The 25,857-nt window shown below is 41.1% G+C and overlaps 1 protein-coding gene across 6 annotated transcripts in view; it reads left to right on the top strand.

Moving 5' to 3' along the window:
- Positions 1-25,857, top strand: part of EPHA4 (EPH receptor A4) — a 136,480-nt gene that overhangs the window by 98,772 nt on the left and 11,851 nt on the right. For 4 of the 6 annotated variants that reach the window (XM_081813513.1, XM_081813512.1, XM_031039309.2 and 1 more), the window contains exons 6-14: positions 1,635-1,759; positions 2,784-2,943; positions 4,122-4,233; positions 13,038-13,096; positions 14,922-15,035; positions 15,295-15,480; positions 19,420-19,481; positions 19,934-20,143; positions 22,009-22,158. In XM_081813513.1, the coding sequence (XP_081669639.1) occupies positions 1,635-1,759; positions 2,784-2,943; positions 4,122-4,233; positions 13,038-13,096; positions 14,922-15,035; positions 15,295-15,480; positions 19,420-19,481; positions 19,934-20,143; positions 22,009-22,158 (1,178 nt within the window). Of the gene's footprint in view, positions 1-144; positions 1,489-1,634; positions 1,760-2,783; positions 2,944-4,121; positions 4,234-13,037; positions 13,097-14,921; positions 15,036-15,294; positions 15,481-19,419; positions 19,482-19,933; positions 20,144-22,008; positions 22,159-25,857 lie in introns of those variants that run through there. The other 2 variants (XM_031039310.2, XM_081813515.1) reach the window with 2 other exon arrangements.

A 25,857-nucleotide genomic window follows, 5' to 3' on the forward strand; every position in this document is an offset into this window, starting at 1 on the left:
TGGACCGTGGTTCCGTGTCAACCAGTAAGGAAAGAGAGAGAGAGAATGTGTGTGTGCATGTTTGTGGGCGTGTGTGTGTGTTTGTTGGGGGAGGGAAGCCTTAATGCAGCTAATGAGCACATTTCCATTTTTCATTTTCTTCAGATGGTCAGTGGCTTCCATATGTCTGCTGCATGCAGCTCTGTTCATCCAGTTTGGTGTTACTAACCTTGGGGTTGCCTTTGATGGAGGACATATGTATCCACTGTATCCTTCACTTGTGTTTATGCCTGAGATTCAATCTGGAATAGCTTTGGGGGAAAAAGAGTGGGAGAGAGAAATAGGGCAGGGGGCATGCACGTGCGTGCGCATATGTACCCATGCCATCTTGAAGTACCCCTAACAGAGATGCCAGGCTGTCAGATAACCTCCAAGAGGTGCTCCCTGCTTCATTAACTTCAGCTGGAAGGTTCCCTGTGTGACTATGGTGTGTCTGGTTGCTTTCCTTTCCATCAGTGCATACCTGTCAGATACGGTCAAGCGTGTTTGAAGTTAGTCACAATCCATTTTCAGTGACAATTTATTTTACTTTTCTCTTTTTTCCTCTGAGTGAGGGTTTGGCGTGTGTGTGTGTGTGTGTGTGTGCGTGTGTGTGTGTGTGTTGGGAAAGAGCAGGAGGATGACCTGACACTATGCTGTTATTCTTCAGTGGCCATTTTGTGATGATTTCACATATTTCCACAATTTGGTCAATTGAGGGAGACCCCCTAATCTCTGGTTCTATAGACCAGCTTTGTTAGGTAAGATTACAGATTTCATTGACTGCTCCTCTTCTCCCTGGAGATGGCACATTTGTATCATTGTCAGTCCTAGCAGAACTGGACAATAGCTGGAGACGTGACCATCACAGTGAAGAAGAGGGCAGCCTAGTTTTAGAAATCTCAAGGACTCCTGAGAACACAGCCAATAGAGGACTGCTTTTGTGTCTTTCTTAGTGGAAAGAAGAAAGTTTACTACACAACAGGCAAAAGCAATATTTCAGCTTTTGTAAAAATAGCTTCAAAACGTCACACGTGTCCAGAGAGAGCATCATTGTTTTATTCGTGTTCTTCATTATTTGCATCACGGTGTCAAACTGAAAACTTGGCAACAACTGAGCAGTACTTTTATTTATATTGGAAAGGATAGAAATTGTTCGCATTTCCTACAGTCTCCTGGGAGGAGTTGCAAATTCTCCTGCTTGTATAAAATTAAAGACCAGTAAGATGACCACTTGTAAACTTTGGAGGTAGGAGGAAATGCAGTTTTACTGAGCTTAAAATTAGGTCTTCCAGTGGATTTCATGGCTTGCAAAAAAACAAAGAAGGTAGCGTTCTCTCTAGATTTTGTGAGGAACGGCTGCAGGCGCTGCTGCCCGGGATGTGGAGGTGATGCCGTAGGCCTTTACCTCAGAGATTATCTTTCGAAGACAAACCATATACCAACATATTGGAGAGAACCATAAAAATGGTATGTTTTTGTACTGGGGAAGACTGACATGGGGATCTGGGAAGACAAGATAATCCTTCACACTTTTCTTAAGTAAAATGAAATTATCGATTGCTACCACCAATGTTTCTTCCCCTTTTGTTTTTTTGTTTGTTTTTTCCCAATAGCACCATCATCCATTGCTTTGGTCCAGGCGAAAGAAGTTACAAGATACAGTGTTGCTCTGGCTTGGCTGGAACCAGATAGACCCAACGGGGTGATCTTGGAGTATGAAGTCAAATATTATGAGAAGGTATTACTTGAATGAGCAAGCTTCCTTCTTCTTTTCCTTCCCTCCCTCCCCCTTCCCCTCCCTTCCTTCTTTCCTTCTCTCCTTCCCTCCTTCCTTTCTTTTTCTCTTTAGTTTTTAGCCAGTTATAAATCCAGAATACCAGGGAATCTCAAAACCAAATGCATTTTGTTCCCCGGTCGAATCCAGTTCTGAATGTTATGTATTAAGTTGGTTATATTGAAAAATAGGAAAAACACATTGTGTTCTAATATAACCATTTTTTCTTTCTAGTAATGGAAATCAAGATAACTAAGAGGTTCTTATATATAAGCCTTCTATCAGTGAGAGTGACTCATAAAAGTCGAAATAATGATCTGTTTAAGTAGATCACTGCTATTCAGAATCAAGGTGTGGGTTTTGATGACTTTTAATAGAAAATCAGGGAAGGAAAATTACATTTTTCAGCCTCTTAAAGTTATAGAAAGACATTATTTTTACAAATAACTTGTCTCTCTTAAAGGACAGAATTCTGAAGAGAGTGATTTGCATTCAAGATTGTCTAGAAAATGAACAATTGACTTCTCTTTCTTTTTAAAGATAATCACTTATTGGCTTCCTTATTAAAAGCAGAAAGGGGACAGGATTTATTTTTCACTGAAACCAGATTACAACATTTTTGACATTTTCTAGACGGAAAATAGAAAAAGATGAGAGACCTTCTTATGGTTATTTCTGTTAAATTGCTGGCTGTGGAGTGAGTAAAGCCACCAACCATCATCTGATTTCCTTTTTTAAAAAGAGCATAAGTAGAGATCTGCATATGGTCAGTGTCAACAGTGATCACACCCAAACTCCACATGTCCTTCAGTGTCCGAGATGTTACAATGGTACTTCCAACATTGAAGAGAATAGGAGGTTTAGAGTTTATCAATCTCTATTTACTTTCAACTTCTAAGGACATTGGCTTGGTTCCTTTAATTATGTGCCTAGAGTAAGTGGGGATTTATTTTGCCACTTTCCCTAATTTTATCATCCCGTGATGCAGGATCAGAATGAGCGGAGCTACCGCATCGTCCGGACAGCTGCCAGGAACACGGACATCAAAGGCCTGAATCCTCTGACTTCCTATGTGTTCCATGTCCGAGCCAGGACAGCAGCTGGCTATGGAGATTTCAGTGAGCCACTGGAGGTCACGACCAACACAGGTACCAACTTCTGAGGCCCTTTTTACAGTCCAGGTGAAATCATAGTACAGTGAAATCTAAGGAGCTGTACCTAATTGCTGGTTAGGTGAACATTCTATTGGCAATGAACACGGTTTGAAATGACGATGTCTGTAACTTAGAAAAGCTCATGCTCTTTAGAGAAGAGCATTTTTCATATTACCTAACCCGTCTATGCATGTGATTAGAAAATGTTTTCTTCTTTTTCTTATTTTGAGTCTTCTATTGATCATAGAAAAACGGGATTGATAAGTGGCCGAATTGAGAGTTGCATAGCTATCTTAAAGAAGGTAGGAAGTTTTCTCCCTGGGAACAGTAAAGAAGGGACCAAATTTATTTTCTTTTATTTATTTCTAGGAATCTGTTTAAATCAAGTCAGATCAGTTTGTTTGTTTTTTTTTTAAGACCCTTTGGACAAACATATCAACTCTCAGCATTGTGAGTTGGACTGATTGATTGACTTGAAAATGTTAACAAAGGACATGCCCATTGAATAATCGGTTTACATAAGATGGCTCCACCTTTGTAATTAACAAACTGAAACTGAGCTTACTGGATAAGGAGATAGTGGAGAAGAAGCTTCAACATAAGTTCTAGAAAGTAATTTTCTTCATGAATTATTAAATAAAGTAAGAATAAAAAAGCAGAAGAGGAAGTACTCTAGGATTGAATCTGATGGGGTTTGACATTTTGGGGGGGGGTATTCCTGGAAGGCTTCAAGGAGGAAGTGGCTTCTGATCTGGTCAGTAATGAGCAGGTTTTGGATAGATTTGGGGCGGGGGATGTGGGTAGGTATTCAAAACTACTTGTCCTTTTTGAAATTTCCAAGTGTCTTTCTCACTAAGGAATGCATCCAATCATTCAATAAGAGTTAGGGCTGAAACTAGAAATGAAAAGAAGAAAAAGCAATGAGTGGTAATGTTTACCAGAGGATTTAGTAAGAGTCTTCTGGTTGAACCTCTTCATACAAATACATAAAAGACAAGTCTTCATCTCATTAAGGCTGTCTTAGAAATGCTGTCGCATAAATACTTATCAAAGGGCAAAAGAGGCTGTGAGCCTTCCCAGTGGCTTCAGAAGGTTGATACTCGTGACCCAGTCAGAAGCTCTAGCTCGGAGGACCTTCCCAGAGGTGATCCTTGTGTAACTGTCTTTGCCAGTGCCTTCCCGGATCATTGGAGATGGGGCCAACTCCACCGTCCTTCTGGTCTCAGTCTCAGGCAGTGTGGTGCTGGTGGTCATTCTCATCGCGGCTTTTGTCATCAGCAGGAGGTAAGCACTTAAGCCCCTCGCTGCCCACCGGCCCCCATCCCAGTTTTTATGAGGGAGCTTTTTGTCTCCTCCCAGCAAAGCTGAGGCTTTTGATTAGCATCATAAACAGGGCATGTGCAGGGCCAGCTCCTTCCTCATGGCTTTGATCTCCCCACACCCCTACTGGAGCTGGGCTGGCCCCAGTGGCAGCCCTCACAGCTGAGAGTCCTGGAAAGACCCAGCTATTTCCTGGAAACCCAGCCGAAAAGCAAGCCCATGAGAGATTTCTAGATTCTCTAAGCTGTAAGGTGTTACATTTATACCTTTCTTAAGCTTGGACTTACTGCCAAAGGCAAAAAGAAGCCATATAAAACTTGGGTCCAAAATTTAAGCTCTGCCATTTGTCAGCTATTTAACTTAAACTCTTTGAATCTTTTTGTTTTTTTTTCCCCCTTTTATAAAGTAGGGATAGAGGATCTCAGAAGATCTGCCCCTAAGAGTTACTGACAGGAGAATTGTGATAGGTAAAGTAGCTAATCTAGCACACAGTAGGTGCTTCAACTTGAGTTTGGTTAATAATAATTGCAACCAAAGCAAATAATTGGGTGCTGCACTCAATCTTCTTTCAGGAGAGGCCATCACCATTTCTAGAGTTTCCATTAAGCACGCTGTGGACATGACATTGTTCTTGGAAATGAATCTAAAACAGCAGATTACTTAATTCTGTGAAAGTCTACAATCTAACCTGATACTTGAAAACCAATCTAGAAAAGAAAGAGAGCAATAAAAATGGCTTGGCAGCCTATTTTTTTGAACTAGTTGTCCTTATTGTTGTTGTCCCCATCTGCTTATTAACACTAATCAGAGGCTCCAGAGGAATGGGGTCAAGGAGGGACAGCCACTCATCTCCAGTGTGTGCCCACATCTAGGCTTCTCCAACCTTTACTCCCCTGTGCCATTAACTATTTCACAAGGTGGGGCTTTTGGCAAAAGAAGGGCAGAACCCGGGGACATCAAAATGATCCTCTTCAGTGTAAACCTTTTCCCATTACAGAAGAGGAACATGATGATACTCAGGAAGACGTAATACTTGTCTAGGGTCATGAGTTTCGCTCTGTGGGAGAGCTACTACTGGGCACCCAGTGGCCATGCTCAGCTCCCTGGCCAGTGTCTGCTGTGTCCTCTCTCTCTGCCCCTCCTGTTGGTGATCTCATTGACGTCACAACAATGCCTCTGGCTCTTGCCACTGGCCTGAGCAAGCCATCAGGCTCTGTGCTCACTTTGTGGTACATTGTAATTAGGGTGATGACTGTATATCCTAATTTGCCGGGATGGTCTCAGTTGTCACACGTTATCTATTAATATCATGCCTCCCCACTCCCATGCTCCAAAATGTACTGGAATTATAGAAATCAATCTCGGTCGCTCTAATGCAGTATGCAGCAAGAGCTCATTGTGTGCATGCACCACCTACCTTTGTCATTGTGTTTGTTCTTTTTGGTGGAAAGTCTATCACTGTGTGTTTGATTAGAGCCGTGGGTTCCATCCTGAAGAAGGGAAATCCACCGTGAACACTTCTGCCTATCGCTGGACTGCACACATAGAACATACATAGACATGCCCACTGCACCCTATATATTATTATAGCTCAGTCTTTGGAAACTCTAATTTGGCCTAAACAGAATTTGAATTTCAAATATTCTTTCCTTTTCTGGCATTTGATTTTGGAAGGCAATCAGGGATGGACCTCTTTCTTGTCCATTGCCTTTTGGTTTTGTGTACGTACACATGCTAGGCATTGCCTTTTGGTTTTGCGTGCATACACATGCTAGGCACATAGACACGGGAACGGGATGCAATCGTATATATCCATCAGATAGTGGGGGCAGGAGCAGGATGGGAGACTTTGTGGAAATTACATGGGCTTTTGTTTTCAGTATTATGTATTTCTGTGCCTGAAAATTTTACAGTATATATCAATAAAATTTTATCACGAAAGACGTTTAAAAGTCTAAAACTAGGAAAAAAATTCTTAATTACCTCCAAGTCGAAATAATCTTTGGCTAAAATCCAGCACCACGTGATGCTTAGAACCATTTGAGGGAACACTCGTTGCAGAAAGTGGGTCTCATGTTGTATCTCAACCTTCTCTTTGATGTTGAAGGGAAGCTTTGTCTACTTGTCCGGCTTTTCTTTAGAGTTACCTTTTTTCTTTTTTTAAGTTACCTTAAATACACCAGTGAAACCAGAATAATTAGGAATAAATCACCTCATTATAAGTTTCTTTTGGGTGTTCCACTTTGATGAAAAGAAAGCAAAAGCCCAAGAAAATGTAACACAGGAAGACGAGCTTATTAAAAGCTTGTAGCTATAGGAAATAGAATCGCACACTTGATGACTTAATTTTCTTTCTGCTTCTATTGATCACTTTATTCTTTAAGGCAGGATTGATAGGAGGATGCATCGGATTTCCAATTATGAGTCCCCACCTTAGAGAATTGAGCCTGTCGAGTTACCCAGCGATGATTCTTGTCCCTTCTCCCCCATTAAAAAAAAAAATATTACTTCCCAAGGCTGATAAACAGTGCTTGGTGATTGGTCCTCAATGGATCACTTTTTAGAAAATGAAATGTCAACCCCTTGCCCTCCTATTGATTCTTCTTTAGTGTTGGCCATAAAGCTGTCATGGGAAAGGCTGCCTGGAGCCAGGTAGCTGACAGGCTTTGCCGCAGCTGATGCACACTCAGCTGATTCTTCTCTGCACGCTGGCTGTGTGCGCTGTCACATTGGACTACAGATGTTTAAATGTGACAAGAACAGGTGAAGAGAGAGGAGACAGGTAGTGCAGACAGAAGTCTGGTCCCTGCTTTGAGTGCGAGTACAAATGAAAGGTGGTAAACGGCACCCCAAATAATCTTGCCAACTCTCTGGGAAGGCAACAAATGGAACACTCTGGGCTGGAAAATGATAGGGCTGCTTCTCACCCTGTGGAGCCACAGAAGGTTGAGACAGAGGGATCCCTTATCAGATGATTCCCCTCCAACTGAGTCCCACCAGGGAATGGAGTGTGAGTTTTTTTTTTTTTTTCAGAAGTAGAGGACAGGGACCCACACAGTGAGAAAAGTTTCAACCCTCCTGATTACCTCAAAGAAAAATCTGTCTGCTGCTAATTTGTCATTTAGGAAAGAGGAAACGGCCTCAGGCTCACAGCTGGTATCTTGCTAGATTTTTTTTTTTTGATAGCAATTCTTTCATTTATTTCATTATATCTTCTTTATACTGAAAAGCCTGAGCTAAATTTAGGCAAGCCAGGGTAATCTCCATTTTTTTCAATGAGAAAAAAGCTTTTTCCTTTTGGCCAACTTGGATGTGTTGTAAACATTTGGGGATCTCAGTGAAAGAATCCAACTCCCACATTTATAAATTTTATTTATATATTTAAAATGAAATACAAAGTAAGTTGACTTAAGACCCATTATATGTTTTTACCACCCACATTATGTTAGGCAAATTCACTTACTATTTTTTTTTTTTTTTTGAGAGAGCGCGAGAACAAGAGCAGGGGGAGGGGCAGAGGGAGAAGCAGACTCCCCCACTGAGCAGGGAGCCCGATGTGGGGCTCGATCCCAGGATCCTGAGATCGTGACCTGAGCCGAAGGCAGACGCTTAACCACCTGGGCCACCCAGGCGCTCCAACAATTTCACTTACTTTTTTTTTTTTTACAAGCATCTACAATCAGTGTGCTCCTTCATCCCTTGACGTGTAATTCAGCTTTCTGGGCACACAATTGTACTTGCTATTGGGTTGTTCAAGTGTCACACCCCTTGTACTTACGTGATGCTGTCCCTAGAAAGTTAATCCCAAACCATGTCTGTACATTCTCTCAGTAGCATATGGCACCACGTCCCCATACTCCTGTAAGTATCTATCTGTGGTCTCCACTGTGTAACCACTTTATTGCTTTTTAAAGTGATTTTGAAAGGACTGTTAACAGCGACATCATAAAATGCAATGATAAGGTCATAACCTCCGGGACTAATGAACGAATGCGTTGCATTTCCCTGGTCCCCAGGTTGTCCCAAATGCGATTAATCCCGGTTGCTTGAGTCCAGTGTGTCTTCCCCAAATACTATTCTATTGTGTGAGAAAAACTTTTGAAAGGACTAGAACATAAGACGAGTCTCTCATTTCTAAAGCACAGTTTGGTGATGAGAGACAAATATTGCCTGAAAACCAGGCATAGAGGATTGCTACTGGGTTTTTGTTATGTCCGTTTATGTTAGGGTACAATTGTACCCATTTTACTCGAATTAAAGAAAAAGAAGTGAACTGATTTTAAGGAAAAAAAAAATGAGGTGGTTGTGGTAAAATTTGTGAAGAAGGACACAAAAGACCCCGGTTCAGGAAACTACCTCATTCTCCACTGGTACCTTCTATACCGGGGACCTGGAGAGCAGGTTAAACAATGACCTAAACCAAGGTCACACAGCTAGTTAGTTGCCTGATCGGGACAGAAAGCCCAACTTTCCTGACTTCCAATACTGGCACAGATGATTCTAATGTCTTCTGAACTGAAAAAACAGATCTATATCGAAAGTCCACACTGACCATACTAGCGGACCAAAATTTCAGGAGTCTCCTCGGTGCCATTGGTAAGCTAAGCTTTTCCACTTTGGAGCTAACTGTTCATGTAATGCGAAAACAGTTACCATTCAGTCTGTATCCATCTTCCCTGGTGTCCTAATTGGAATATTATGATCACATAAGAATGAATACACTCCAATGTTAGCCTAAATTGGCTCCGATGAAGTCATGTGAATTCATACAATTAGGGGGCAGATGGTACTGCGGGAACATTTCTAAACAACTTGCGTGCAATTGTACGGTTCAGTTCCACCCATTTCAAAATGTTGCTCGTGAAGAACATTTAGACATCATTTGGTGCAAGAACAATGACAGCTTAAGGAAGGGGAAAAGAAGGATGGCTTCTATGAATCTTCACGGGTGATGCCATTAAACGCTGGAAAGGGTCCTCCTGGAGCCGTGCTAGTTATTACATTGCTTTATCTTCTTTAATCTGCACTTTAGCTGAATAAATTACTTACCTTTTACTAATTAGTTTTGGAACAGTGAACCACATCAATCAAATCCATCCACTTGATCAAGGAAAGTTAGTATTTTAATAAAAGCGGGGTTTGTGCTGGGCCCTTGCCACGCTCCCCCTCCAGTGTTTTGTTTGTGTTTTTGAATAGTCAAGGTGCCAGAAGGACACATTGTTTGGGAGGGCAGCGCTCAGGGCTCACGCTGTTCCTCCACAATGCCTGCTAATACCCTGATTCCGTCCCCCTCTGACCCAAGCTGGGGAGGGCTCAGCTCCCACTCACAGCTTCACCTGCAGGGGAGGCTCCTCCCTCTCACTCCTGCAGATGAACGGTCCCTTGCTTCCTTCTGGAGCATTCACTAACAAACCATTCCCCTCCCACCCTGTTTTAATCAGCTTGCTCTCGAGTCCCAGTAATTAGAAAATCTTCCACAAAGGTTTCCTTCTGCCATTCAGGTGATCCGCCCGTGGAGGTCAATTTAGAATTAGCCCTCCTTTAGGCCGTGTGGCGTCCTCCAGCCTGGCTGACCAGCTTCAATGGGCTTTCTTTCCTGGGACAATAACGGACACATTGTCCTCCCCTGAGCCAAGGAGAGAAAAGGTCATCAGGTGACAAAGGTAGAGCGGAGCTTAGGCATTTTAGTTTCCAATGTCTTCTGAAAAAGCTAATAGGCTACCATTAGCATTTCAACAGTGATTCCTTGTGTTTCTTTTCTAGCATTTTCTGTACTCCTGGAGGGTCCTCTCCCCCAAGTAACACTGCAAGTCAAGAAGTTTCTTTAAAAATAACACCTTCACCTCGTGTTTAATTCCTCCTCCTGTGTTTAGAAGTCTGAGGAGGGGATGGGCGTGTCGGCCCAATGGTTAATGATCCCTGCCATTTTGCATTTCCTCTGGCTTCACGCATATTTAATGGATGACAGATAACTGCCCTCCTGGGCAGCTGGAGGCCGGAGGCCCTGGTTTCTATTGGTATATTACAGGGTCTTTGACAAACTGGATGGCATTTTAAAGTTGGTACCAAAGCTCTCCTGCTCAATGCATTGTTTCGCTTCTCTAAAGGAGAGACGTTCAAATCAGTATTGGAGATCTAAAGTGGTTCAAGAGATATACTTGTAATTTTAGATAATGCTCTTAGGAGCTCTGATAAGATACAATCGCTCAGGCTGGCAGGACCCTATCACACCCCTGGGACCCAGCCACGCGTTTCCCTGACATAAAATCTTGTTTTCATAGTTCCTGACCTTACACTCTTATATTTCCTTTACAAGGGGAAGGGGATGGGGAGGGGTGGAGGGGACTACATCTTTCAGACAAAGGTTTGATTTCAGGATATTTCAACGTGTTTCGTTTCTTTGATGAACCAGTGGATTCTGAAAGCAGCGGCATCCAGTTTAAGTTGATTCAATGATATAAAATGTAGTATTACTTATAATAATCTCATCAGAGATCTTGGGGTAAGTTCATCTGTACTATGAGAGGCATGTGAGATCGCGAGCAGATCGGGGCAGGCGCACTCCTCTCCTTGCTAAGAGTGTCGTGGGGCAGCCGCGGGCCCCCTGCCTCACATGTACGGTGGAACTGAGTGTGTGTCTGTCTGCCTACTTCCCTGGGCTTGCTGGGAAGATGTAGTTAAATAAAAGACAGGATGGCTCTTTAAAAAGTTAAAAGCAAAGTAAAAAGGCAAGCTATTATTTGGGACTGCATTCCACACACTTGGCGGTTAACTCGAGTGACTGAATCACAACCAAGCTGGTTCCTGCTTCGTAAACAGTCGGGGGAGGGCACGATAATGTGTCCAGAGCACCTTGGAAAGTTAAATGCAGTGTGAAAGTGCAAGGTATTATTACTTGCGGGGCAATGATACCCATGGAGGGTCATCTGCAGACAGTCCGGCGGGATGTGGGTATGGCGCTGGGGCTCCTCTCTGGTCGCCCCTAACGGCCCCGTCCGCTTCTCTGCTGTTCTCTCTTCTACACGGTCATCCCACCCTTCTCTGCTTGTTCGGAGTTCAGGGGTTCAGGTTTCCAGAATCTGATGGGGCCGCACTGTCAAGATGCTGTGTGGCCTGGAGGGGATCTTGGGTCAGCTTCCTCATCTGCAAGAGTCTTGGTTTACCTCGTCTTTGAAGCTCCTAGAAAACCCGAGAGGAATGCCAATGTGAACTTTACATTTTGGACAGAAACATAAATGTACACATTTTATTCACTTATTTGGCCCCATCTTCCTAAACTTTAGAAAGCTGTAGTACCAACTGAGTTGATTTTTCGATTCACATATATATATGCATCAAGATTATTGATTTAAGATTTATATATATTCAAGATTTCTGATTCCCAAGACTCTTACAATACCCAAATCTCATTTCTTTCCTTTTTTTTCTCCAGAGAGGGTGAGGGACAGAGGGACAGAGGGAGAGGCAGAGAGAGATCTTTCTTTTTTTTTTAAAGATTTTATTTATTCACTCGAGACGCAGGGATACAGAGAGAGAGAGAGAGAGAGCACGAGCAGGGGGAGAGGCAGAGGAAGAAGCAGGCTCCCCGCTGAGCCAGGAGCCGGACATGGGGCTCGACCCCAGGACCCTGGGATCATGACCCGAGCCGAAGGCAGATGCTTAACCATCTGAGCCACCCAGGCACCCCAGCAGAGAGAGAATCTTAAGCAGACTCCTCAGTGAGCATGGAACCTGACAACAGGCTCGATCTCACAACCCCGAGATCATGACCTGAGATGAAATCAGGAGTCGAACGCGCTTAGCCAACTCAGCCATCCAGGCGTGCGCCCCGCCCCTCCACCCAAATCTCATTTCTTTATGACATTTAGAACAGAATGCCAATGGTGAGACCATACACCATTTCTTTGGAAAGAGAATTCAGCTACAAATGGAAACTTCTCATTTTTACTCTTGCAAGTTTTCTGCGAACTCTTAAGGAACGTAATCCAGTAAAAAGCAAATATTTACCTTTTAAATTTTCATTAATAACTTAGGAGTTTGTAAACAGCAGCTGAAACCAATAATCACAAAACTATTGTTTTAAGAATATCATCTAGGGCGCCTGGGTGGCTCAGTTGGTTAAGTGACTTGCCTTTGGCTCAGGTCATGATCCTGGAGTCCCTGGATCGAGTCCCGCATCGGGCTCCCTGCTCGGCAGGGAGTTTGCTTCTCCCTCTGACCCTCCCTCCTCTCATGTGCTCTCTCTCATTCTCTCTCTCTCAAATAAATAAATCTTTAAAAAAACAAAGAATATCATCTAATATGATAATGAGTCTTTTGTGGTAGTGGTTACTGTGGTTATAGCAACAGGACTGTTACCTATCAATACCAGGAAGTGAATACTGTTGCCATTTGATTTCTGCAGAATTCACCCATGGAAACTTACTTTAATTCAGAATATGTATGGGAAAATTAGCCAGTCCGTCTTCAGTAAGATAAATTTATTCTTGAGATTTGAAATTATGTTACAAAATACTTGCTTTATCACCTCAGTTTAGTATTGTGGTTAAGAGCAGAGACCCTGGGTTCTGACCACTTGTGCTTGAAACATCATTCGCCACCAAAGTGACAGTTATTCACCTTATTATTTTACTTCCCATAAATCTCAGTTTACTCATCTGTGAAATGTGCACAGTGTATTTGCCTGACTTATAATATGGTAGCAAAGAACTTAAGGCATACAACTTTTGAAAATAATTGTGTGGTTTTTTTTTTTTAATTTTTAATAGACGGAGTAAATACAGTAAAGCTAAACAAGAAGCAGATGAAGAGAAACATTTGAATCAAGGTACAAAAATTGGATTAAAAATAATTTTATTTTTAGAGCATGTCTCATGTTTTCAGTTTAGAAATGCCTAAATTAAATTCACGTGACTATTAATATTATAGTCCTCCCATGGAATTTTCTAAATAGTGGACTTAAGGGTATCCAACCAAAATAAGTGATTTGGGATTGTTTCAAGTGAGACTAAAGATGGGGGTTGGGGAAACTCCTTTAGAGTCTTCTTTTCCCTTATTTTATTCTCCACCCTGAAAAGTATTGGTCTTGCTGGCTCATTTTTGTAGGTGGGTGACAAGGCTTTACAGGTCAGTTTTTCTTGTGTTACAAGATAAAATTTGGGTGGAAGAAAAGAACTTCCAGGAATAAACAGTAATTGCTCCAACCCCAAGAATATTTGCTATGGCATTCAGGACTCCTAATATTTCTTCAGTGTACTCTGGTTATTTGGGGGTCAAAGAAAATATTTGAGAACCAGCCCTAGAAGACTTGAGCAAGATAGAAGACTCTTAAATGGACAGTGGTTGATGCCTCTCCTAGAGCATCATCCAGTAGAACCTTCTGAGATGGTGGTGGTCTCTGTCTGCATCATCCAGTACATTAGCCAAGAGCCACATGCACTATTATTTGAAAAGTAGCAAGTGTGAATGAGAAAGTAAATTTTAAATTTATTTAATTTTAACTAACTGATACTTAAATAGCAACTTATGGGTAATAGCTACCCTATTGGACAGCACAGGGAGATAGAAGGAAGAGAGAGACCAGGGGTAGGAAGAATCATCTTGAGAAAGAGTTTCTTGGCTACAGCATATAAAGTGATAAAGGATATGGGATATCTGACAACCTTCCATTTATTCACCTTGTTTTCTTTTCAAAACCATATTTTTAAAATTTGCATGTGGTATATATTTTTAAAAACAAATGACTTTTTTTTTTTTTGAGATGAGGAGAAGACTGACAGTTCTGGAAAATCAGGGATTAGGTCAACTAGCGCCCTGTACCCTCTCTCTGCCCCAAAGCCCTAGGAGCTCTAGTAGGGAAAGGAGAGTTCCCAGTAATTACTAATGCTTCTTGTCCCAGACATCTCTGGGCTCAGAGCTCACATTCTGAATTTAGGCTGCAAGTTGACTGTGGCATTTGGCTGAATTACACTTCCTGGTATTCAAACCATTCACAATGAGGCAACAACATTTTCTTCAGCTGAATCTGCCAGATGAACTTCAATGTCTTTACTAATAGCACCTTCTTTTTAAAGCAGAATAAAAGTGCAGATCCAATACAGAGTTTATATTCTCCAGTCAGCTAGCTGGTTTTATCCCTCTTGTCTATTTTAACCTAGCTTTAATCTTCATTTGTTAATTACTGGTCACATGCTTAATTGGTCCAGATATTGGGCAAAATGGGGCACCATGTAGACATGGCCAGTTCAGAAAGAAAGTTCCAGTTATCTTCCCAAGAAAGGATAGCTGGAGATGGTGGGTAGGAAATGAGCAACTGATCTGGACAAACGGTATTCAGCCAACACCTTCCCAGTTGTCTTGTAGAGACTCTCTTTTCCTCCATGGGATGGGCTGTTTCTCAGATTTCATCCTTGAAGTGTGAAGACATTCCAGGAAGTCAGTAGATCTGTAGCCTCTTAAGTAGCTAACAATTCTTTGTTCACCCACTAATGAAAACCAGAGCAAGAACTTAAACATTTTCGTATGTCTATGCTAAGTATTTTTGTCATGCCAAGAACACTTTTTGTACTGAGTATTTTTAGACCTGGACAACTTAAGTTTATTGGTGGTTTTTGAGAAGTGTTCAGCCATCCTATCACATGTTTATTGCTTAGGTGTTAGAACTTACGTGGATCCCTTTACATATGAAGATCCCAACCAAGCGGTTCGAGAATTTGCCAAAGAAATCGACGCGTCCTGCATTAAGATTGAAAAAGTCATAGGAGTTGGTAAGTATCTGAATGTCTCTCGATTAAGCCTATTTTCTTTGTAGATATTAACTATACATATGTAGATTATACAAATGTGTATGAATGTATTGTATATACGTGTATATATGTAAATATCGGTGTACATAAAATTTCCTTGATCTATGTAAAACATTAACACAGTGCCCAGCATATAAGAAGCACTCAACAAATGTTAGCTATTACTCTTTCATCTTGAATGTGCTTCTGGTCCATAGTTGATTCATTTTCTCTCCCAAAGGTGAATTTGGTGAAGTATGCAGTGGGCGTCTCAAAGTGCCTGGCAAGAGAGAGATCTGTGTGGCCATCAAGACCCTGAAAGCTGGTTATACAGACAAACAGAGGAGAGACTTCCTGAGTGAGGCCAGCATCATGGGACAGTTTGACCACCCGAACATAATTCACTTGGAAGGCGTTGTCACCAAATGTACGTGGGTCGCTCCCTTTACAAAGCCAAGTTAGAAGTTACTGGCAAATTAGACACACACATTTTCTTTCCAGGGAAATGACAGATGGAGCAGACCCACTGATTGCTAATAGGAGGAAATCAGTGCAGGACAAGTCATTAATCTTGTAGTCAGCTCTCAATGGGTCTACGGTTTAGGCTGATTCCCTATTTCCAAGGCAGCTTGTGTGAGATTTTAGGGAAATTAATATTGCAGATTTTTGGTATGCCTCGCCATCTTTCAAACCTTTGCTAGACCAAACTGATTGTCACAGGGTAGGCGCAAGCAGATGGTAAGCAAAATAAAATTTAAGTACTTTTCATATAAACCACAACAAAACCTCGCCACACCTTGTGCTTGAAGCTTCAGCTCCAGATGCAGGGAGTGAATCTTGGAAATCTTTATTATATTGGGCGATTTGCTTGTCTGCTCTGCCTGATTTATGGCTATTGCTGTTCAGCACCTATTTACAGTAACACCTGGATGAACCTTCCCTTTTTTTAGCCCATTAGCATTCGCTGAGCCTGTGAACCACGCTTCAGTTAAAATACGACACAGCTCAACAGATGCATTTTGTGAAGCAAACCCTGAATACATCTGTAAGGCTGGCTAAGACCAATTTATAAAGCACCACATGGACAGTTTAGCTGAAGCCCTTGCTATTGAACATGGCTCTGTTCCAGGAGCTGCGGTACCTACTACTTGACTACAAGTCAAGGATCTTGTAAGCCCCGGGCTATGTCTCCAGGAAGGCCAGGGTTCCTCTGACTTGATTCAAGGTGCCTGTGAGAAGTATCCTCAATCAGCATGTGCAGAGTGGGTGAACTGGGGGCGGGGACGGTGGAGAGGGGAGGGGAGGTTAACGAGTCAACTTTGGACACGCGGTCTGGAGCAGAGAGGGGAAATGAGACACAAGAGTCCATGACCTTTACTAAGAGAAAATAAGGAGGTTACTGAAAAGTGAGAGAAAGTGTACGTTCATTCAGAGGTCCTCGAACATATATCGGAATTCTGGAAAACTTGTTAAAATGGCTTCCTGGGCCACATCCTCAGGTTTGATTCAGCAGGTGGGGTGGGGCGGTGAGTTCACATTTCTAAAGAGTGGGAAGATAAACCAAAGCTGCGGTTCCTTAGGACCAGACTTGGAGACTCCTTGGCCCCATGACCAGAGACGTGCCCGTCAGCACTTCTGCTCACACGGCACGAGGTCTTGACTAGTTGCTCAAACTGTCAGTTTCCTCATCTGTACAATAGAGATAAAAATAGAACTTGCCTCAGAAGGTTATTTTGGATGAAATATTTCCCGTATTTAGCATAATGCTTGGCAAATTTAAACAACAGAAAACTTCCCCTAAGTGTTAACTGGTATTATTATGTCCTAAGAAGAACATCTTTCCCCATCTTCAGAATCCTTCAAAAACGGAACCTTGATAATTTTCTACCTAAGGTGAAGGCTATAATTAGCATAGAATAGCTCTATTTGCTTTTTAAGATTAGTTTTACAGACAGGATATTTTTCTGTTGCCCGTGGCCTTCAGGGCTGCCCAGAGTCTTTCACTACTTTAATTGAAAGATAACATTCTGTTTAAATACTTCTGCAGGTCCATTTTCTCAAAAGGAGGCTCTGTTCAGCTTGGGGTGTTTTTCCTGCTGCAGACAGTGATTTTCATATAGCACCTCTGCAGAAGAGAGAAGAAACAGGGGATCTTTGTATTAAAGTCCCACCGCGCCTCTAAAACCCGTAGCTGTTACAGCTGTAACTGTTATAAACGACTGGATTCATTTGCATAATGCAGTTGTCACTGAATTAAAATGATTTAAAATTTCCACCAGAGGAATTGTCCCCCTCCCCCCACTCTGGCCTTCCCCACTGCACCCCTGCCTGTTGCAGGGGGAGAGCCACATCCATCCATGAGCCCAGCTGAGACCCATTTTATAAGCCCCTCTGCTTATGGAGACATTCATCTTTATTTCTCTTGGAGAGCTCATAAAGATTCTGACAAATGGATACTTTTAATAAACAGAAGAAGGAATGCAGAAAAATTACAAAGATGGTGCCAAACGTCAGAGGAGGGAGGTGTGAGGGCGCAAAGGTGACGTGGAAGCGTGTGAATTCATTACCAGCAGTTACTTGAGTAACTTTTTTAATTGACGGGGAGACTATAAATTCTCTCCACTACTCCCCCCGCCCCCCCCTCATCTTTTGGATCTTCTACTCTCTTATCCACACCTCCAGAGGGATCTGGTGAAATTGGAGTAGGTGTTAATGCAAGAGAGTCAACCTTTCTCATTAGTTGACAAAGTATCTTTTGATTGAGGCGGGTTCATTAAAACTCATTTAGATGCATTTGCTCTGTCTGTGGCCACAGATGTAGAGGGTAAAAGAATCTAAAACAGACTGCTGATGTATTATATTGAGGGAGGACAGAAAAGGTGTAGAGAGACCACTCCCTCCATCCAAGGGGAGAGACCGGAAGTGGTTTTTGTTCATCCTTTGATCTACACTGAACTTTCCGGTTTTTCTGCGAGTTTTCGTTCGTCACTGAAAATAAAGTCTCCATGGTATTGTTTCCTCATCCAAAAGTTTTACCTTGGAAAGATTTCTTAGACATGGCACCAAACACACAGTGGGGAAAAAAAAGAAAGGTAACTTGGACGGCTTTGAAATGGAAAACTTCTGCTCTTCCTAATTTTTCCCTCTGAAATGAAGACATTTCCCCTCTCCCCCACATCAGAAGAGGGTCTGTTCTGGGTGGGAAAGGTATTAGTTTAGAATAATTACAGGAACTTTTCAGCAGTGGCATATCCTAGTCCATTTTTCCCGACTGAATGTCTAAGTCCAAACATTCCACAAGTACAGCAATGAAAGTGAATATTTTTCATTTATCAAACTAGCATTTTATTTTCCTCCCAGGGAATCTTTTATGTTCTCTTTGCTTTAACCCATCCTTTAGTAAAATATGGAGGATTTACGTTCCCACCTCCACCCCTCCCACAAATACCATTTAGAAAGAAGGAATATCAGACCTTGAGGCCATTGCCAGCAATTAAGAAACTAAAGAATGGTTCTTATTTCCTAAGTTCCTCAGAACACCAAAGTGAAATGAGAGGATTGTTTCCCCTCACTTCTCCCAAATCTTAAAATAATTTGTTCTCTTTATGGGGGTGGGGGGAACAGGTGAGGGGGAGCAAGAATGTTCTAGTACTGAATTAACTTTCTCAGATGAAATAATTTACTGAACCTTTTCTCTGAATTTTGTTGTTTGTTGTTACTGAGGTTGTCAGCTTAAGGAAGTAAATAGAATTAAGTTTTTTTTATAGAAAGGAAAGGGAAAAGCAAGGATACAGCTCCTGACCTGAGCAAGGCAGGCGGGCGGAGGTGGGGGGAGGGGGCGGTTAATATTGTGCAGGCTTGAGCTGTAAGATGTGTCTGAGTCATGACGTATTCGGCGTAGTTACTGCTCCCAGAAACTTGGGTTTCTCTAAATAAGTAAAAAAGTTTCTCTGTCCATTGATTGCTTTAGCATCACACAAGTGGCTCTTCTGGGGACAAAATAAATTAATTATCCTAAAGATTTTTTTCGCCTTTACACAGGCCTGCCCATTTATCTTCTTCCCCTTTTGCTTGAGAGAGCAATTATCCGTTCATGTGCTCCCTGGATACCGGAGGCCACTTTAGTTAAAGACCTTGTCAACAAGCCACCCAAAGGGTTAACCTTCCAGATGGAATTTAAACCTACCCGTCCTTTTAATATTTCATTCCTAGCTCCCCACAGCTGAGGCATAAGCTTGGCTTGTTTTAATTAAATTAGATCACGCAAGACAGGTGTCTTGGCAGTAAAATTGTGCACAGCCCATTTTTATCTCATTAACTGCAGTGCTCATCAAGGGTTTTGTGTTTTTCTTTCTGAAAACTCTAGGTAAACCAGTAATGATCATAACAGAGTACATGGAGAATGGCTCCTTGGATGCATTCCTCAGGGTACGTGACTACTTTATATTAAATCCAAGAATGTTGGTATTTAGAAGACTCTAACAGACTCCTTGTGTCCATTCTGTTTGGTTGTATTCATGGACTTTTTTAATGGGGCTAGGGAAGAAGAGGAGACATAGAGAATGATGTGATTTTTAAAGGCTATTAAATAATCCATGTTCAATGAAGGTAGTATTAGATTTATTCTTGCATTGTAGGGCTGTTTGAGCCATAGATTCATTAGAGTTGGATAATTTCCATCTACCACAGGAAGCAAACCCAGTTCCTGGGATACACTCTACTAAAGAATTAGTGACTTCGATCAGAAAGGCCCGGAAATGATGTTGAGTTTCATTGCATACTTGATACAGATATCAAAAAAGATCCAAGTAATAAATGCTTGGTGAAAATTAATTTGGCCTAATGCTAATGAGATTGTTTCTCATTCCTTTCCTATGCAGAAGAATGATGGCAGATTTACTGTCATTCAGCTGGTGGGCATGCTTCGTGGCATCGGGTCCGGGATGAAGTACTTATCTGATATGAGCTATGTGCATCGAGATCTAGCTGCACGGAATATTCTGGTAAATAGCAACTTGGTCTGCAAAGTGTCTGATTTTGGCATGTCACGAGTGCTTGAGGATGATCCGGAAGCCGCTTACACCACCAGGGTAAGGAGGATTTACGACCTCTGGGTTTTGACTCTGATAAAAACTGTTCCTCTTTTCTCACTTTGATGTTTAAGCCCTTTGTGATTTTGTAAGTTTCCTCATCATTCAGAGCCTCTTCATTTCCACGCGTTCATTTTTAAGCCATGTTTCTGAGGGGTTTTGAAACTGCCTCAAGATGTGTGACTGCTTTAAAAACTGCAAACTAGAGCTCTACTTACTGCATCTTTTACACTTAATTTTTCTTCCCTTCCTTCCTTCTCTCCTGTTTTAGATTTCCTCCTTGGTTCTTTTTTATTATTAAAACATTTTCTTATTTTAAACAAGACAGAGCCATGTTCCTAGTTGGTTGGCTACTGAATCTGAGAATGTAGATACAGGATTTATAAAACATTAACACTATGCAAGGATTTTTAGTATCTAATGGCCTTCATTTTACTACTGGTAGATAAGCTGGATTAGGGCACAGTTAAGAGTTATCAGTATACAGTTAATGGCTATGCTATCTTAGCTGGACAATCTGAATATAAGATACTAATGGAATAAACAGAATCATAAAAGTTATTGGCCATTAGGGCTGGCACTGCTGAAATCAATGGGAAGCAGACAGTTACCAGCCATTTTCCTCCTTTGATGCTCATTTTGCATTAGCAATCCTAAGCACTGTTTTTTGTTTGTTTGGTTGTTTGGTTATTTTTTTTTTTTCCTTGTAGGGTTCAGTTTCTTTGGCTCTAGTTTTGATTCTTACACATATATCCACTTTTGAATTCTAAGTCCATTCACTTAGGAAAGAATGCATCTTTGTGAATGCTAAAGATCTTTAATTCTTTTTCCAGTATTTGGAGAAAGGAAAGTTAAAAGGAGGCTTCTAGAATGATGCATTTACACAGCTAAAACCTTAGCCAAATAGTTAAGGAAGGTAGAAGGCAGCACAAGCATCCTTTTGTATGGAACAAATAGAAATGTAAGACACTGGGTTTTCAGAGTAAACTCCAGTGAATCAGTGAAATTTCTAATACAATTTATTGTCTTGTTTAGTAGCCTTAGTAAAGCAAACTTTCAAATGATGTTCTCTTGAACAGCTTGAGGGTCTGAATTCAAGTTAAATTAATTTCCCCAGATGAAACCTTAAGAAATTTGAAACTCAATTAAAGGTGTTTACCTTTCACATAAGCATAATCAAACAATAGATATTTGAGGCAAAAAAAACAAAACAAGAAAACAGCATTTTAAACTTTTCCTGAGTAATATTCAATTGCTTTACCATTTTTGCAGGTGCCCTCACTCCATTAAAGACAGTAACAGCTCTAACATCTGGTATTTGGCTTTTGCTAAGAGCCTATGTAATGTATTATCTTCTAACCATGTTAAACATGTTTCTCATGCTATATAAAAGTAGGATCACAGTGTGGTGGATAGAAATTTTCATATTTAACTTCCGTAGTTCATGATTTCAGAAGCAGTATTAAATATTGCCTCTGTGTTGCTGAGTGAAAGAATCCAACAGGAAGTCAAAATGAGTACCCACTGCGCATCCATTGATATACCATGATGACATATGCATTTTGTAAAAGCCGAGATTCCCTTTCTTCTCCAATATTGCCTGAAGCAGAGCTCAGGTAATAGGTAGACGTTTTAAAAATAAATAAACAGATTACTTATTCACTTCCCTGTGACTAAAGAAAACATATGAGGAGAAGTATCTCAATCTAGAAGACTAGTTAAAATAAACAAGTCTCTTACTGTTGTTTGGAGAGCTATCTCAGGAATGCTGTTGTCCTGCTTGGCAAACAGTAACAACGTTCAGTGACTGAAATGGCACATCAGTGATGTACTTAGGGAATAACTTATGGCTTGAATGTTCACAGGGTGGCAAGATTCCTATCCGGTGGACCGCGCCAGAAGCAATTGCCTATCGTAAATTCACATCAGCGAGTGATGTATGGAGCTATGGAATCGTTATGTGGGAAGTGATGTCGTATGGAGAGAGACCCTATTGGGATATGTCCAATCAAGATGTGAGTCTTTATGTTCTAAAATATATGTCTTTGCATTGAGATTCAGGAAGGATTACATCAGCGTATGATGGAGTGAGGGCTGAGCTTGAAATGATACACGAAATGCAAGATTCTCAACACAAATGCATGTAGTAATCTAGTTAAACCTTATGGTCATGGATTTCACAGCCTGAAATTACATAGCTTAAATGGGATAGTATGGAAGACAGATTCAATAGATTTATAGATAGATGCATAGGTGGATAGATGAGTGATAAGGAACGGTATTTTACTTGATTAATGCTCAAATCCATACTGAAACAAAATTCAACTTTGAATCTTAATAAAATACAAGGGTATATGAAAAACACAAATTTCACATGTGAAAAAATTGACACCAAAAGTTTATTGGGAGAAAACTAGTGAATATTTTAAAGCTGGCATAGTTGTAATTAGAGCTTGCCCCTTGAGGACTCTAAAATAAAGCTTCACTAAATGACCCTTTGTAAATTATGCACATCCCTTTAAATGTACCATCTGGACTACTTTGTAAGGGAGTATCCACAATGCCTGCAATTTCAGAAGAGCATTCAATAATGACACTAATAAGATTCCAGAGTAATAGAATTTAATTACAAACATCTCCAGTGCAAAAGGGGAAAAAAACAAAAACAAAAATCTTAGACCAGGGAGTCCTCCCAGAACACTTGTTAGTTACTTATACGTGTGAAGTAAAATATTAGCAGAGAGTGTTTACAAAGGCATGGTATTTAATTCATCAATGATAAAAATTATAGTTTGGAAAAAATCTTCTTTTACAAAATTCTCTCTGAGGTGGAATGCCCCCTGCCCATCTGCCTTGTCCTGGACCAACAGGAAGTTGCAAAGTCTTGACAATTAAATGAAGAACCAGGTGCATTCAAGAAATAGGATGCTGGTTGCCTTATCAATAAAAGACTGTTCAGAGCTCTAGAGAAGCTAATGCACTCTGTGTCTAGTGGGGCAAAAAAGAATTCTCTAGCCAGATTAAGAGGAATGATAGTGTCGACATTGTGTTATCTGCATGTTACAAAGAAAGGTTCATAGCAGATAGGAAGAAAGCCAGCAGCTAGCATAACTGATAGGTAATTGCAGGCTGGGAAAAAAAAAAAAAACAACTATAGAGGTGAGTGGTATGTAATCTATTGTTTGGGTGTGATTGTGTCACAGACACCTTCCAGGTCCTATCTTGTAGCAACATTTGGTTTCAGATTAGAGACTTTCAGAGGGACAAAAACAACCTACACGAGCAAGTAGTGCATACGTTTGCTCATTTAATGATTTGATACTTAAACCTTATTTAGTTGAGAGTCATGACCAAATGCTCATAAAAGCAGAGGATCTAAAGATGATGTCCATTTTCCTACCCTAAATATTTTCAGGCCTGCAGTTTTGACCGTTCTGTATTCTATGAAAACAGTTTTTATTGTTTTAAACTTTCAGTTGTCTGGCTGCGTCCATGAAGAACATCTGAAGCCATTTCTCTCCCCCAAATAATATTGATCAGTCATTCACATGTATTTGTCTCTGTTGGGTTCTTTGTAGAACAGGGATCAATAGGAAATGGAACCGGGGAATTACTTTCATCAGAATTCATTTGGCATATGGTGAATAGAATCAAAATAGCTATTGAAAATGTGGCAGACTTACCAAGTTTTTTGTTTGTTTTGCTCTTCAGCCCCCTCACCCCCAAAACATTCAGCAGCAAACTGAGAAAATATGCTTTGTTAACCCACAAGCCATCTTCCAAGCTGGCAGTGGAGAGTGAGCTAATGAAAGAGTACTAAGCAGTCTGAGGGTTCATAACAAATTGTGTTACCCTGGCTTTAGCCCAATATTGCTCTCATTCTCATCAATTCAATGTAAAATGTTTTCATCAAGTCTAGAGTCAACACCATGCACCTGGAAAGATAAAAGAAAGTCAGAAGATCAAACTGACTTAATGTAATTGCTAGAAGTAAATAGAATAATGTTTAGTAAGATAGCATATAGACGTCTACACTAGAAGGAGTGGTAAATAGTACTAATATAACAGGATGTTGGCAAAGATACATGGGAGAAAAAGGATCAGAGGGCTTAACAAGTCACAGGATGGTGGTTAAACTGTGTGCTGGCTAAAAAGACAATAGTCATATTGATACACAGAAACTGGATCCAACCCAATGAACTGTTTTCTGTTGAAGACCAATTGTTGGGCAGTAAATAAACCCCCTGGCAGGGTGAACCCAATGTGGTCATTGAGATGGGTACAGCTCTGGTTGTTTCACTGACAGTTACCATTTTGGTAGAGAAAAAAAAAAAAAAAAAGCAAAACTGATTTAAAACAAAACTTGTAAAAAATCTCCAAACAAACAAAAGCACATCCAGAATTTCATAGGAGCCCCATAAATACTGCTGATGAGTAGCCAAGAAGTTATGAAATAATTCCCCTCCTTAAATTTGGCATGAGTCATACGATATTACATTACTGGGATTCACGCCCTGAAGAAGGGGGGCTTAGCAAGATGCCAATAAGAAAAAATACCATAATACCTGTGAAGACAGATTAGAAAAATCAGAATGAGAAGAAAGACTGTTGAATGGTCTGCTTATGTCTTATTAAGCAGGGAGAACTCTGGGCAATAAGACAATTACCATCTACCATTATAACTTCTTTCCTTAATTGTGTAAGGATCCCCTTCAAAATGTGAATGCCCTAAAAAAAATTTGTTTGTTTGTTTAATTTTCTTTGCTAACACCTTTTTTCAAATCTACTTACTAACACTTTTTTTTTTAAGATTTTATTTATTTGACAGAGAGAGAGAGATAGCGAGAGCAGGAACACAAGCAGGGGGAGCGGGAGAGGGAGAAGCAGACTCCCCGCCAAGCAGGGAGTCCGATGCGGGGTTTGATTCCAGGACCCTGGGATTATGACCTGAGCCGAAGGCAGATGCTTAACGACTGAGCCACCCAGGCGCCCCTTACTAACACTTTTTAACAGGGTCAATTGACAGCCAACTGAGACCAAGGATGAGATATAGGATTGGTGTATTGGTGTGTTGTGGTCTTCCAAAAATAAAAATGGTTGGGCATCTGGAGGGTTTGAGGAGCGTGCTATTTTAGAGAGTGGTAGTGTCTTCTGGATTGGGAAGTCTGGAAGGTGGGCTCCTGTATTTGACCCATGAGCTGTCTGAGCAAGAGGACAGAGGCTTAAAATGATACAAAGGGACTTCCATCTTGGACGAAACTATTAATGCTTTTTTTTTTTTTTAAAGATTTTATTTATTTATTTGACAGAGAGAGACACAGTGAGAGAGAGAACACAAGCAGGGGGAGTGGGAGAGGGAGAAGCAGGCTTCCCGCCGAGCAGGGAGCCTGATGCGGGGCTCGATCCCAGGACCCTGGGATCATGACCTGAGCCGAAGGCAGTCGCTTAGCCATATGAGCCACCCAGGCGCCCCACTATTAATGCTTCTTAAGGAAGGTCTTTAACACTAGGTTAGAGTCTCTTCTGCTAAGAGGGTTTAGCTGCTGCTGGATAGGAGAAGGGGGAGGGTCATTGCCATGTGATCTCCTAGGGCCAGGCCACCACCAGGTTGTTGATCTGATTATGTTCTAACCACTTGGGAACATTGATTAATCTTCCCTTTAGAATTTCAGATTGGCAATTGCCTGCCATCTGAAAACACCGCGTATCAGCAG

The sequence above is a fragment of the Leptonychotes weddellii genome, chromosome 3 (genome assembly GCF_054177405.1).
Source record: "Leptonychotes weddellii isolate Sample4059 chromosome 3, ASM5417740v2, whole genome shotgun sequence".
Classification (NCBI taxonomy): Eukaryota; Metazoa; Chordata; class Mammalia; order Carnivora; family Phocidae; genus Leptonychotes; species Leptonychotes weddellii.